A 14,180-nucleotide genomic window follows, 5' to 3' on the forward strand; every position below is an offset into this window, starting at 1 on the left:
GAGGATGTAAAAAATCTGCAGCGCTGCAAGCAGGACATGAAGAAGTGCAAGAAGGTTCGCAAACTGCTGCAGCGCGACCTGAAGAAAATTCGCCGCCTGCACCAAAAGCACCCTGAGGCTCACATGCACGACGGCGGACGCCGCGGCGAGGCTCTGGAAATCGACCTGCTCAGCGAAATCAGGGCCACCGAATTCAAGATCAATGAGTTCGAGAACAAGATCAAAAATCTGTCGAAGAAAAAGTCGAAGAGCGAGGAAGAGCGCCAAAAGAGCCCACCTGCCGAGAGGTTCAGTGCGCCCAAGTACGGGGGTGGCGACAACAATGTCAACCTTCAGAGGGCCAAGGTGGTGCAGGAGCTGCAGATGCTTTTTGCAGGCGTCAATACAAACCCGGCACCGGAAAATTCTCAGCGACAGAAAAAGAAAGTCAAAGGATTCAGGGCCTACTACCAGACTTTCATGTACATGTAGAAGTTTTGGCTGCATCCTTTTTTTTTAAAGATATAAACAAAAATAAAAATTGCTACAAATGATTAACTTTTGATTTATTAAAGTGAAAAATTAATTCTAGCTAAGAATTTATTTAAAAAATTGTTATATTTTGCTTTACATATTCTGGACTCCAGATAACATTTTTTTATACACTTTTGCACATTCAAGGACTGAAAAATTTTTCACATTAGGCAAAAAATAATAAAAAATTTAAACAAACACAAATTTTGTATTAGATAAAACTCCCGGAAGGAATAATGAGTTGAAAAGCTTTTGATAGTTGGTTTGATCATTGCAAAAGTCTCCATCCTGTCGGAATTTTAGCGGCAATGCGTTATCTATAATACATACTAAACAACCGCATGATACGCAGCATGCATGCATTGATTTTACCCGGCCATACGCACAACACACATCATGAATGTGAATGAGTCCGCGTTGCTATCAGCATCAGCAGAGTGTGAATGTGGAAAGTCCGAATCAAATCACAAATTTTTTTTCTTTAGTACCATAGAATTTTCTTATCTTTTTTCCTCATAATTTGCTTTCTTTAAAAGAAAGTTGTTAAACTAAAAGCAGTTTTCAATTTGAATCACAAAAATGGTTAAATAAATCAAATTTAAAATGTTATAATATGAAAATTAAAAATAGTTATAAATCTTCTGATGTAAACAAAGTAATCCTAAATTTACTTGATAATGAAAAACTTTTTCACGCTCCATTTTTTTGTTTTATTGCAAAAATGACTACGATTTAACCAATAATTTAATAACGTAACATTTTTTTATGATTTTGGTTGAAACATTCCTTAAATTTAATAAAATATATTCTAAATTCTAAATTTGTTGCTCACCATCTAAGGTACATTGCTTAATTATTTGTTTTCTTGAGGTACCTGATGGACGGTTGACTTGTACTGACAATATTTATACGCATTTGTTGGTACCTGACGTGAATGAGAAAACTGTAGATCCGCGTCTAGATGGGAATTTTGTGTGACTGAATGAGTGACGTCAATATGAGAGTTTTAAATAATTCATTTTTACGTTTTTCAAACATGGTTTTGTGGGGAATTTCAAATTTTACAATTTTCACAATAAGTTCTGAACATTTTCATCATATAAATCATTAAACAAAATAATTGAAGAATAAAATCAGCAATTTCTTTAAAATAAAAACGTCCCAGTTTTTCATGAATTTAATTATTACTTTTAATAACTGTTTTTAAATTTATAATGACAAGTTATATATTAAGCTATTTAAATAATTTATTTTCTTTATTAGAAACAAATAAAGCGAAACCGCCATAAGAAAATATGCATTTAAATTTTTGACATGTATTGCATAGAAAGTTTTATTTTGTTATATTTTGTAATTATTAAAACCTTTTGTGTTAAAAATCCCTGCTGTTCGGCCGAGGTCTCGGTGTGGTGCCCCATGCACGGTTCGGTTCACCTCTTGCTTGGCGGTGGGGCGCGGAGTGGCGCTGTGGTGCTCGTTCCGTCGTCGGTGCTTCTTATAACGTCAGGGTCATGCCAGTCTGTTGAGCAGTTCAGGCGCGGACGTGTCCGCGAGATGAGCCGCACTTGATCGAAAAGCCAACAAAATGCGGACCGTCAGACTCACGTTTGTGGCCTTGCTAGCGGCCGCCGCCGCCGCCTCGGCCGCCCCTTCGGCCGCCCCCGAGGAGGCGGCCGCCCTCACGGTGGTGGAGCCGACGCGGCAGCCCCTGCCAGACACCTCTGCAATCTCGGGCGAGCTCACTGAGAAACACGGGGTTAGCAAGTTCTTCTCTTTGTGGCTAGTGTTTAACGATCCCGCCGAGATCGACGTCAAACTTGGTTAGTAATCAAATTGAAAATAATTACAATTTTTTTAAATTTAATTTATAAAAAAATAAATATTTTGGCCACTTCATCAACAAGTTGTTGGGATATAAAATTAAATAAGCAAGTGAAATTTAAAATTTTAATATACTGCTCGGTGAACTCGAGATTTAGAGGCGACGGATCGCTTTGTCTCTCGATCCGAAGCGAAGAATAACGGAACACTAGCGTGCTTATGAATAACTTTATCGCTTAGCCGCAAATCACGCCGGAGCTGAATAAATTCAAATGCACAATCGATACGGCCGGAGAAAAAAAAACTAGACGCCGGACACTGTCATTCATTGGTCCTTGGACTGCGAACGGCGCACTTAATCTTGCTTTCAATTGAGCCATGAAGGGCAGTTAGACGAGGGCTCGCGCTGTTATTATTTTCAAACGTGTATTTGCTTTGAAAGCCATGCCATAACCTAAACTAATATTTAATACGAATAACCACCAAGGCACACTTCTAGAATAAAATGAAAAGTACTTTTTATATTTAAAATAATTAATTATTTACACTAAATGCTGACGTAACTGTAAGATAATCAAACGCACGTGTGTTCGACACCTCACAGAAGTGAAGTTTGCGTGCTAGTCCACGTGACTTGCAATTGCAATTGTTAAGTTGACTCATATCTCGGATTATTACTTGCATAACAATGAGTCAATGACAGTTAGTGGTCATTTATTTGCCAAACTGGAATAAAACTCTTCCTGTGTAAGAATTAACAAGCTAATTTTTATCTTGGGAAAAAATCTGTCGGTCGATTTTGACATTTTAGTTTTGCGGTTAGTTGCGTATTTATAGCACTGGATCATTAAGACGTTGAGTCACTTCCTCAGAATCTTGGTAATCGCGGCTTGGCATAAATAATTCCATATTTGTATATTTCAATGAAGTAAATTGCTAAGCAGCATTGTACTTTCATCTACAAACTAAACTATTCTCACGTTAATTATACATTTTACCTCGTAAATTCTATTTTTCTACTCCACAATTTACACTTTCAAAACGTTTTGAAGGATTATTTTAATTCTAACGTAAAAGCCATTGGCGTAATATTTTATTACAAGGCTTTATTAAGCAAAGAACTTCTTGTAACAATATTAAATTATATGAAATCTTCTTTGATGAAATTGGCACTCGAGGAAGCGATCATGAAAGTGAAGAGATTTTCGTTTGTTCAAGTAAAATGAAAGTGAATACAATTTATTTATTAAGTTTTGAAATTTTAAAAATTAAAAATATTTTTCATTGTTAAATAAAATTTATTTATAAAATTAATTAAATTTTAATATAGGCTCAAAATATTAGACTGGCACGGTGCTCCTTTCAATACAAAGGTATTTTTAAGTGATGCAAGGCATAAAAAAAACGAAGAATTCCAAGTTGCTGCTCAGCTGCTGATAAGCGCGAGGAAAGAAAAATAAAAAGAGCTCCAAATGAGAGGTTGAGTGCTTTTCGTGGTTTCCCTGAAGGAAAATGCAAGAAGGCTCGCGTTGGCTGCCACGGCCGGCGCAACTCGAGAGGTCATCCACACCCGACGTGGCTGGCTGACTGAAAGACGCGCTGCTTTCTCTGATGTGCTAGGGGGATAAACACACACACACAAACTATTAAGATGCTCTCGCGAAAAACACACGTATTTTTCTACCGCGAGAGAGGAAACATAGATGAGTGATCACAGCACAGCTAGGAATGAAAAAAAATTAAAAGCCCTTCTGATTTTTTTAATTTAAGAGGGGAATTTCTTTAAAGAAAATAATGCTACTTTAATTTTGTTCAAAGACAGTAGAAATTTTTTTAAATTAAAAACAATATAGGTGTGCGTTCACCTCGTTTGGCGCGCTTTCTAGGAATTACTCGTCGCGTTATTCTGTCCACACTAGTGCAGCATGTTAATTTTTATGCAGTGTGACGACATCCTGGAAATTTTGCCGCTCGGTTTTCCTCCTACGTTTTTAATTGCTGAACGTGCGACGTGCGCTCCGTGCGCGTTTGTTTGACCCTGAGAGAGCTAATGAAAGGGAAGAAGAACAACGTTAGTAAAATGTTGAGTCATTTGGGCCGAATATTCCCACGCGGGAAAACAAACACAACTATTATTATTATCAACTCGCAAGTCAAACCAGAGTAAGGCATTAAGTTATTTATTTAATCGACATTTTTATTTGCCGTATATAAAATGTAACGGTACAAGTAAAAAACACTTGCTCTCATCTTGGCGCAAATAAGGCATTCCTTTTTGTGAATCATTCAGCGAGAACCAGCCTAGGAAGTGAAATGAGTCATGTGGCCAAAACTCGTTTTCAAAGACAATAAAAAAGAATTGCTAGCTTCCAGAAGTAATAAAAAACGAAATACTTTGCAGGCGTCGACTACGTGATCCTTGCACCTAAAGAGCCTGCGCCTCTGCAAAAAGACACTGATCCGCAAGACAGACCGGCTATTGTAAAAAAATTGCTACTGGACCATGTGATATTGGGCCAAAAGCTGAATCTCACCAATCGGGAGGACAAAAGCTCGTTTACGGTCGCAACATTGGGAGGAAGAGACGTGGAGTTTTCTTATAAAGACAGTAAGGATATTATTACTTTTTACAATTTGAGGATTTGTAATTATTTTCTTATTTTATAGACAATTGGTACGCGAATGACGCTCTGATTGTTGAGTCGCCAGCAGACATTCCACCAAATGGAGAACTCGTAGTTTTAAACAAGTACGCGTTCGCCGACTACAATCCATTATCCTCCATTAGTACCTCAGAAGCGCCATCAACAAGCACAACAGCAGCTCCGTTTATTGGAGACTTCGCCGAGGAGCTCATTAATACAGATAAATTCTCCGGTTTGAACAGGATGCCTCTTTTCACGCAGTTCCTCCGCTACGCAAATGTCTCTGAACTCCTAAAACCAGGTGAGATTATTATTATTATTTTTAACAATTTTTATAATTCTTTTTTTAAGATGAGAAATACACCGTGCTGATCCCCATGGACAGAGCTTTCCAAAAGTGGCACCCTATCGATTGGGGCTTCTACCCCTTTGATGTACCTGAATTTACGAAAGAAGTTGTAAGAAACCACTTTATCCGAGGTACCATTAGGCCAGAACAAATAACAGAGGAGGGTTTCCAAACCACCTCACTGACAAACAAAACTTTGATATTCAGTAAGTGAAAATTTATCAATTTGATTGAAAATTACTAATTGTTACTTCAGAGAAAACTGCTAAGGGCGTACCTACTGTGAATGACATCTCCATGGGATCAACGGGAGTGACAATGCAGAAGGGCACAGCGTTTGTCATTTACGATGTGCTCTTTGTGGACTACCAAGTCGTCCAAGACCTTCGGTTGAAAAACCTGGACAAAGAGACGCCACCTTTGATCGCTTTCCCTTGGTGGAATGCGCAGTTTTTGTCTCACTCGTATCTGAAACTTGAAAGAAACGGATCTTTCCCTTCTGCCGAGAGATTATTAAATGTAGCGACAGATTTGCACCTCCACGTTCCTGGAAAAGGTATGTTTTAAATATTAACCCACTAATTATTAAAATTAAAATGTAAGAAATTTGTAAGAAATAAATAAATGATGATTTCAGACTACTCCTTCTTTGTTCCTACGGAGAACGCTTTTAAAAAAGCAGGACTTGCCATTCCATCAGGCTGGAGTGAACGGCACAAAACCCAGGAAACTTTCACTGCAGAAAATATGAAAATTATTGAAAAATTCTTCTTGCGGCATCTTGTCAAGGGCAGACTCTACATGAAAGAGTTAATTCCTGACTTCAAAGTCCAGACCCTGGACAATTCAACTTTGACGTTTAAGCAAAAGGGTACTTATTAATCATAGTAAAATTAATTTACCCTCTATAATTTTTGTTATACTTTTTAGATGACAAGCAATTTGTGAGCCTTGGCGAATTGGAGGCGCAAATAGTGGAAGGGAATTATTTTGTTTACAACCTCGGCACAATATTTTTCGTAGACACAATTCTCACCGACGACCTCGACGAGCTCAAAACGCTTATTAAAGAGGCGGTAGTGGTCACCGAGCCTGCTAAAGAAGTTGAGGATGTTACCGAAATCCTCAGCCCAGTGTTTGTAGAAGAAGTTAGCACTGATGTTCTTTCAAATTCAAAGGACATTTTGGTAGATGAGGTCAGCGGTGATCTGACAACAGTTGCTGTGACTGAGGAGGCCAACACTGAGAGTAATGCCATTCCAGCGTTGCCCGCAACACCTTAAACTTATTTTTATAGAATGCATCGTGTTTCAAACATTTAATAATAATAAAAGTTGCTCTCTGTAACTTATTTTTGTGCCTGTAAAAAGTAAATTAAAATTATTTTTGCCTCATTTATCATTTCAGTTATAGTATTTGAATCTGTATTTTTATGCCAAAAATGGAAGGAAAATTGCCAATAAAGAAGATCATTTATAAATGACCGAAATTCTCATAATTTCTTTCTGCAGAGAAGGACAATAATAGGTAATTTTAGATAACGAAAATGCCAGATCGATGTTTTGACAATATGTAATTTATTATTTAATACGAGAGAAGTGTAGTAGAACATTCAATTCATACACAAATTCAATAGATAGGTCGCTTTGCTCAAGTGTTGAGCGATTTTACATTGAAAATCCCCAAATTTCTATACAACAAAATTTCGTCGACACTGACACGCGCACGGTTGTTTTGATGTAGGTACATAAATCCAATCTGGTGCTATGTTAGGGATTTTTCATTCATTTCACACTTAAAGTTAGGCTCCTGCAAGAGATATAAATCTTCAGCAGAGAGGAGGAGCCATAGAAATTCTTTTCCTCAATGGAATGTTGCTTGCATATTTTTACTAAATTTGTGTATAATAATTTAACTTTCTTACATGTACAAAATCACAGAAATGACACCAAATGCATGATCGAAAATCATTCTTGTATTATATTCAATGATAAAAAGTAATGAGAGATTGACTAGCTTTTTTAAGTAATTATAAATTAACTAGTGAACTTTGGTAAGATTTTTTCCACGTGGAATATCATAGCTTGTAAATCAATCCGTTTGAATTAATTTTTTAAAGTAATCATCAGACTAGGCACCTAAAGCGATGTAAAAATAAATCATCCTTTCGCTTTTTCAAATTAATTTTCAGCTATAAATTTGAAATGGATACTAAGTTTGGAGAAAATGAACTGCCGTTTGTGATGTACAGCATGTTGGAAACACTGAATAAATGCTTTTGGATACGCTGATGATGTGTGCTTGGACACTGTAGGTAAAAATCGACACTTTCTGATTCTGTGCTTGATCACTTGGAGGCGCGAGAAATTTGTTCTATCACTGCCTCTCGCTCAAACTATTGTTTGAGTCTGTGCAAAACTCAGTAGCGGGAACTTCCCACTTCGCCAAGCCACGAGTCTGGGCTCGGAGGGAAATCGGGGTAGCCGTGGGGGCTGTTGGTGGAGCTCAGATCCGAACCGGGGCCTGCTTGCAGGGAGCTGGTCGCTGGAGGGCCTGCGGTACTTCCTGTCAATACAAATTTATTACAAAAATTGAATTGTTATTAAAGAAAATCAAAATCTGTAAAAATGTAAAAAAAAAATTAATAAAAAGGGTAAATAAATTATGATAGTGAGATTTTGTCAACTCACTGTTAGTTGCAAGGTTGAAGACCCCCATGGAGTCCCAGCCAGGTGCACCATGGTGAGGAGGTGGTCCGATATGCGGCGGCGGAGGCGAGTGGCTCTGGGGTAAAAAGGAAGGGCTGCCCGGAGCGCCTATGTACGAATTGGCCCCCCGCGGTGACGCGGCTCTGCTCTCGCCCTCAATCGTTAGGTTGGCGACTGTGCTGTAGCTGTCGTTACTATTCAGATCTGCGATTTCCATCAAACGAGCGATCGATAAGAAAATTCAATCGAATATTTATGCTACGAACCGTGACTGTAATTGGAATCGAGAATTTCTCTCTCCGAGTCTTTGGTGTCCATTTTATCAGAGCGCGGCGAGGATGATCCAGCGCCACTGCCCTTTATTGATCGGAAGTATTGACTCCAACGAGTACGACCTGCGTCCTTTTTCAGCCTCTTTTCTTTTGCTCTCCTTTAGAAAGATAAATGTTTATTTTGAGAGAGGAGTAGAAATTCAGTATTTGAATTTTGTATGCAATTGGCAAGACATGCAAGCTGAGCGGGTTACATAATACTTTTTATAATAAGCAATTTATAATAATTAGTTTCACAGAGGATTTTTGTGTATGTTGAAATCAAGAGTAACTTTATCCCACGCAAACAACAAATTTGAGCAAAAGATAAAAAAAAACATTAGTTCAATTTTTTCGAGCTTCTTTAAAAAAAATAGCACAATAATAATCATTTAATATTATTCTCTAAATTAAATTGAGAAAATAGTAAGGATAATAATTGATTGTCAACTCACCTGTTTTGGAACCAGACCTGGACGACCCTCATGTCAAGTCCCGTGTCTTGACTGAGTTGCTCTCGGACGTGTCTGGCCGGCTTTGGACTGTTGTTGTACGCCTGCTTCAACGTCTCAAGCTGCTTGGCTGTGATCGTGGTTCGCGGCCTCTTGTTGGGCTGGTCACCCTCGAGCGAGCCGTCTGAAACATCCCCGCCTGCTACTTTATCAGCCATTCAAATCAAACGTCAACCAACGAATTTGTTCTTTTACAAAATAAAAAAAAATCTAGCTTTATCATATGATTAAATTTGTGGAAGAAAAAATCAAAGCTTTTGATTGGAATTGAGCCGCGGGTGAAATTCGGTGGCAATTTAGATAAAGGGCTTGGGGATGAATTTCCCAATTCACCGAGAGCGCCTTGTTTGCACAGCGCGCCGTGTTTGCAAGCCGCTAGTTTGTAATCTATCAGAGAGCAAACAGAAATTCCTGCTCCTCTATAATGATTGTCACCTTATCAATTTAATTAAAGCGCGCGTACACTCAACTTTGAGTACCACACAAGACAAATTTCATGTTGTGGCGAGACACCGGCATAAGTCTAATGTTCTTAATTAAATTCTGTGGCCAGACTGTTCTGCCAACTGTTAGTGTTTGCTTAATTTTATGTAGAAGGAAAATCACAAATGGAAAGGTAATGCTCAGATATTTATATTTTAAAATATATAGAAAATTCTTTGCAGTTTTAAATAAAATCTTCTTTTCGTCTTTCTAATGTAATTTTCTTATATAGTCAATTATCTTTATGTTATGGGATAAAAAATAAAATTAAAAACAATGAAATAATGAAACTAATCAAGAGATTGAGACGAAATGTGACCTGAAACTTTAGTTCATTGTATTATATAATCTTTTATTTCAATTCTTGTTAAGTGAATTGAAATTTGGTACAAAATTTATAATGACATAAAATCTTGTTCTTAGCCGTCGCTCATCACAAACTTAAAATCTCAAAATCAATCAACTTGTTAATTAATTTTCTCTATATAAAAAAAACGAATTTTTTGATTAAATTTAATATTTTTATAAAGAGTTTAAATATTAAATTAACTAAACTCAGCATTTAGTATCTTAAGGAAAAAAATGGTGATACCAATTAAAAATAAATTTACCATTTCCTGAATTATTTGTAAAAATAAAAAGTTATAGCTAATTGTAAGTAATTTTTAAATACTTCAATCAAATTAAAATCATTTATTTTTACCCAAACAAGTCAAACACAATTTAAAATTAAGGTTTCACAAAATTATTTCGAAAAGTTGAATTGTTTGTTCTAAATTTTGAGTGAGGAATTTTACAATTAGAGCTTGCAATGTTTCATTTTTTTTATAAATATTAAAATAGAAAAGTTCATGGTGTTGAGCGTCTCACCTTTGCTCCTCGCCGTCTCCCAGTCAGCCTTGCAGACGAGCCTGCGGTCGTCGGTGAGGTAGAATTCGTCGCCGGTGGCGAGTTGTCGCGCGCACAGGGCGCACGCGAAGCAGCCGAGGTGGAAAACGTGGTCCTGCGCGCGACGCACCACCTGCGTCGGCGGGATGCCCTGGTCGCAGCCGGCGCACTTGGTGCCAAAGCGCCTGCCGAAAAGCCTTGATTGAACGTGAAGGGCTAAACGATAGGGTACTCACTTGAAAAAGTCCTCTTTGCAGAACACCTCGCCGTGCCGCGCGTAACAACGCTCGGCCAACTGCGCGCCGCAGTCCGAGCACTTGAGGCAGCGCGCGTGCCACGGCCGGTCCAGCACCTTCAGGATGAACCGGTCCAGGATCAGCTCCGAGCAGCCGCCGCAACGAGGTATCGTTGCTGCAGGAAAAAAATTAAACTGAATATTTATCAAATTGTTTGAAAATGGTAATGGTTTTTAAGTTGAAAAATGTTTTTTGTTTTGCATTTAACCATCTCTTAAGTTATCAGTCCAGTTTTTTCAAATTTATTATCAGATACTATGGGTTATTGACAAATTTTTGAAACATTATTTTAGAAGTAAAAAAATAAATGTGAAGGACTCCTTTTTTTAACCTAAATTAGGTCATTGATTTTTTTTATGTCAAAACTGTTCCTTGTGAACATGTGCTATGATTTTAAAATAGAATCTAAACATAACTTGGAGAAATTGTAATCCAAAGAGACCACAGGTTAGTTTTGTTTGATGCTTCAAAGGTTTAAATCACTTAAATATTCAACAAATTTCCATATTTTTGGAGACCCCATTAAGATAACAAACAGCAACAGGATAAAATTAACAATAAAATATTCATGCCTTACTTTTTTAAAGAAATAAAATAACAGCAATGTTTAATAATCATACAGTTTATCGATTTAATACATTTTTAACATTAAAAAACTAATTTATTGTTTATTTGAAATTAAATATTTCATAATATCATAATATGCATTTATTTAACATCATTAAAAAATAATTGACTGCTTATCATTTTACTGAAATTTATATAAATTAAATAAATTTTTGACCGTAATTGCTTAATAAGTATAAAATTTATAGACATAATAATTAGAAAATCATAAATATTTTTATTAGAATCCGCTGACCTAAAATTGTTAAAGCTCAGCTCATGGATTATTTACTGGAGAATTACTCTTTTATTTACTTGTTGGATCTTTTTTAGGCTCTAAAAATGTAATAAAGAACAGTAAAATGAATAATTTTCAAATTAATGTTAAATAATTTCCAGAGCAACGTGTGTCTATTTGCAGATTAATTATTCTGTTTTAAAATTAATAAATGGAAACAAAATTAACCTAAAATAGCATGAAAATAACTTACAAAATTTCGCCAGTTCCATGAAAAAAACAATCATCTAAATAGTTAAAGTCCCACTATGCAGTTAGTTCCTTAATTAATTTTTCCAATCTCCCGACTGCATTGGAACAACAGCAAATTGAATTTAATGACAGACAAAATCAAGTTCCGAACGTGGGCGTCACGACCGACAGCGAAACAGTGCCGGGACGGCGCGAGGAAGTCGACCAGGATGGACTGTGATAGTGAAATACAACATCGCAGGTGCTGATACTGCACGTTGTCGCAATTTAGCGTTTTATTTTGTTTTAAAATCGGTGCAACATTTCCTCTGAAATTAATAAACCTTTTGTCCCACTTCCAGAGAGAGAGAGAAAAGAGGAAATTTCATCGCGCGCGGCAATCAAAATTTATAGGCTCTAAACAAAAAGCTCAAAAATCAACATTTAAAAAATAAAATAAAATGAGAGTTGATTTACCAATGAGTGCCTCGTGTTGGAACAATTTGTTGTAAGCCAGCAGAGGTTCGAAACCGCCGTCCGAGTCAACGCAGCTTTCGCTCACAAACTTCATGGTCACATAATATGGATTTTGAATGAAATGAGCACCAAAATTTTGAACCCCTTTGGAAAGGACTTGGACCGTCCCAGACACCCACTAGCTCTTGTTGGCGGTCGGAGGAGCACTGAGGCTGCACCCCGTTCCCACCCCCGATCCGCACTCCCTCTAGCTGCACTCGGCGGCGTGTATCGACCCTCGCGCCCGGCTGCAGGGGTTGAGGATCAGTGTGGCATTGGTGCGGCCCTCGGGGTGACGTCACCCAGGACACGCCCTATTTTTATATCAACCACTATCAAACCACACCCACCCCGTGGAGACACTTCTCGTCGGGAAATATCAATATTCGCACTCTGCTTTGTTCCCGGAAATAAAAAGCTGGCGAGAGCGAAAAGTTTCGTGTCTGTTGAAGAGAGAACAAGTTAAAAGTCTGCTCGGCAAAAAAGTTTCTGGTATTAACAGATGCTCTGGTGCCGATTAAAAATGCTTCAATTCTTTCGCTTCCTTGCGTTTGCGTTGCTCGAATATTAAATTAATTCGCAGTGAGATTGTGAAAAGTTTTGATTGAAAAGTGTTTACTTTTTTAACAATTACTCATTCCAGATTTCACTTTTACTAATTGCAAATTAGTTTTGTGATACACCAGTTTTTGAAAGCTTATTAGTTAGGTAAGAAATTTATTTTTTATCATTAGAGAGCATTATATAGTGGAGTTAATTTTTGCAGAAAGACAACTAATTAATTGTTAGTGATTTTCTAGCGCCAGTAAATTAGTGTGTTATTAAAATTATTCAAAGTTCCTCTCATTGTCAGAGCACATTTTTTTTTATCTCTTTAACAATGATTTCTGGTCTCATTGTTGAAAAATTTAATTTGTAACATCTTTGGAGAAATTTTTACAGATTTTAAGTTTTTCGTTATAAAAATTCGTTTGAAAAGAAGCATCACACATTTCCAGAGGCGCGTTGATAATTTTATCTAATAGGCAGGAAAGCAAATTTGTCGCCCTTTCATGTTATTGTCTGCGTGATCGCGGAAAAGACGGTCAGGCCCCACGGGAGACACGTGTCTAGGCCCACACTAATCTGCGGCACGTGCGGCCCACGCAAAGAACAAAGAACTCGAGCAGTTTGCTATCTGCGTGTGTGCTCAGATGATTTTACGGGCTTCCCGTGCTCTTTTGGCAATCAGCAGCAGCATCCCTTTCAGCTGCCGCTCATCGCCCGCGTGAAACTTCGGGGCTTCCACGACCCTGATTTGCTCTGGTCGAGTGAAAGGCACTGAGACTCATTAGGTCTTCAAACATCTGCAGCGAATCGCGAGATTGATTAAATTGAAGCCCAACGTGTTACTTTCCTCGATACATCATTTTTCCCGCAGAAAAAATAACCTCCCTTTTTGACGTTTTTATGCAACCTGCCAAATGCTGCTGTCTTGCGTGATGCATAACTAGTCGAAACAAGGAAACCCGCAAGAAAGTACATATAAAATTAATTTGTTGATGTTGTTTTGGCCACGGAGAGGTTTAAAGTTTATTGATTGAATAATCACTGAATTCTATTTGAATAAGAAATTGAATTTCCTCTCATTCCAAAATCAGCCGAGTACAAAACGAGTGCAATAATTATATCTGTGGCATTTTAGTCCAGTCTGGTGAGGGGTGGATTTTGTCGTCGTTTTCGTGGGGGATGCACTTAGACTGATTGCTCTAAACACCCCCAAGTCTGCATGAACAAATCCCTGGGATTCGTGAGCAATGAGATATTGGGGAGCTGATCAGGGATGACTTGTTGAGATGCGCGAGTTGCAGTGAAAATCAATTCTGTCAAAACTGTCATTGAATGGCAGCTCGAGCCGATTTATTCTTGAACTTGTTTGAAAAAATTTGTAATTATATCAAGTTAAAGTTGAATGTTATATTTGAAGTTCTCGTAGAAACTTTCCGTTTTCGATAAAAAAAGTGACTCAAGAAATATGAAATATTTTCAGAAATTTTTTTCAATCCTGTGGAGGATTAGAAGAT

General features: G+C 37.5%; 3 protein-coding genes across 7 annotated transcripts in view; 1 reads left to right on the top strand and 2 right to left on the bottom strand.

Moving 5' to 3' along the window:
• The window catches only part of LOC132202816 (peroxisomal membrane protein PEX13), a 58,543-nt gene extending 49,805 nt beyond the window's left edge, over positions 1 to 8,738 (bottom strand). Inside the window, exon 1 of the mRNA XM_059630029.1 lies at positions 8,728 to 8,738. The gene's annotated coding sequence lies outside the window, so the exon portion shown is untranslated. The remainder of the gene's footprint in view (positions 1 to 8,727) is intronic.
• LOC132202815 (uncharacterized) lies at positions 2,024 to 6,817 on the top strand. Of its 2 annotated transcripts, XM_059630025.1 has the most exons (8): positions 2,024 to 2,333; positions 4,736 to 4,942; positions 5,002 to 5,280; positions 5,331 to 5,534; positions 5,585 to 5,884; positions 5,966 to 6,199; positions 6,259 to 6,463; positions 6,520 to 6,817. In XM_059630025.1, the coding sequence occupies exons 1-8, from the start codon at positions 2,099 to 2,101 to the stop codon at positions 6,521 to 6,523; spliced, it is 1,668 nt and encodes a 555-aa protein (XP_059486008.1). In that variant the 5' UTR covers positions 2,024 to 2,098; the 3' UTR covers positions 6,524 to 6,817. The 2 variants fall into 2 exon arrangements, with proteins under 2 accessions (XP_059486008.1, XP_059486007.1); XM_059630024.1 differs by having other exon boundaries at positions 6,259 to 6,817.
• On the bottom strand, positions 6,899 to 12,266 carry LOC132202817 (LIM/homeobox protein Lhx4). 4 transcript variants are annotated; one of them, XM_059630034.1, is made up of 7 exons: positions 12,079 to 12,266; positions 10,467 to 10,641; positions 10,213 to 10,415; positions 8,803 to 8,983; positions 8,303 to 8,466; positions 8,019 to 8,240; positions 6,899 to 7,893 (listed from the first exon to the last, which is right to left on the bottom strand). In XM_059630034.1, exons 1-7 carry the CDS (start codon positions 12,170 to 12,172, stop codon positions 7,748 to 7,750), a joined length of 1,185 nt encoding a protein of 394 aa, XP_059486017.1. In that variant the 5' UTR covers positions 12,173 to 12,266; the 3' UTR covers positions 6,899 to 7,747. The 4 variants fall into 4 exon arrangements, with proteins under 4 accessions (XP_059486017.1, XP_059486015.1, XP_059486016.1 ...); XM_059630032.1 differs by having other exon boundaries at positions 8,803 to 8,998; XM_059630033.1 differs by having other exon boundaries at positions 10,213 to 10,427.
• Between the last annotated feature and the right edge of the window lie 1,914 nt (positions 12,267 to 14,180).

The sequence above is a fragment of the Neocloeon triangulifer genome, unplaced genomic scaffold (assembly GCF_031216515.1).
Source record: "Neocloeon triangulifer isolate White Clay Creek 2 clone unplaced genomic scaffold, ASM3121651v1 ptg000015l, whole genome shotgun sequence".
NCBI lineage: Eukaryota > Metazoa > Arthropoda > Insecta > Ephemeroptera > Baetidae > Neocloeon > Neocloeon triangulifer.

Bases quoted from the DNA above. Each gene is read 5' to 3' on its own strand.
- LOC132202815 (XM_059630024.1), top strand. From the start codon at position 2,099: ATGCGGACCGTCAGACTCACGTTTGTGGCCTTGCTAGCGGCCGCCGCC. The intron at 5,885-5,965 runs GTATGTTTTAAA...TGATGATTTCAG, and splicing joins CCTCCACGTTCCTGGAAAAG to ACTACTCCTTCTTTGTTCCT. The intron at 6,200-6,258 runs GTACTTATTAAT...TATACTTTTTAG, and splicing joins TTTGACGTTTAAGCAAAAGG to ATGACAAGCAATTTGTGAGC.
- LOC132202817 (XM_059630031.1), bottom strand. From the start codon at position 12,172: ATGAAGTTTGTGAGCGAAAGCTGCGTTGACTCGGACGGCGGTTTCGAA. The intron at 10,642-12,078 runs GTAAATCAACTC...TTTTTCCTGCAG, and splicing joins CCAACACGAGGCACTCATTG to CAACGATACCTCGTTGCGGC. The intron at 8,241-8,302 runs GTTCGTAGCATA...TGGAAATCGCAG, and splicing joins CGATTCCAATTACAGTCACG to ATCTGAATAGTAACGACAGC.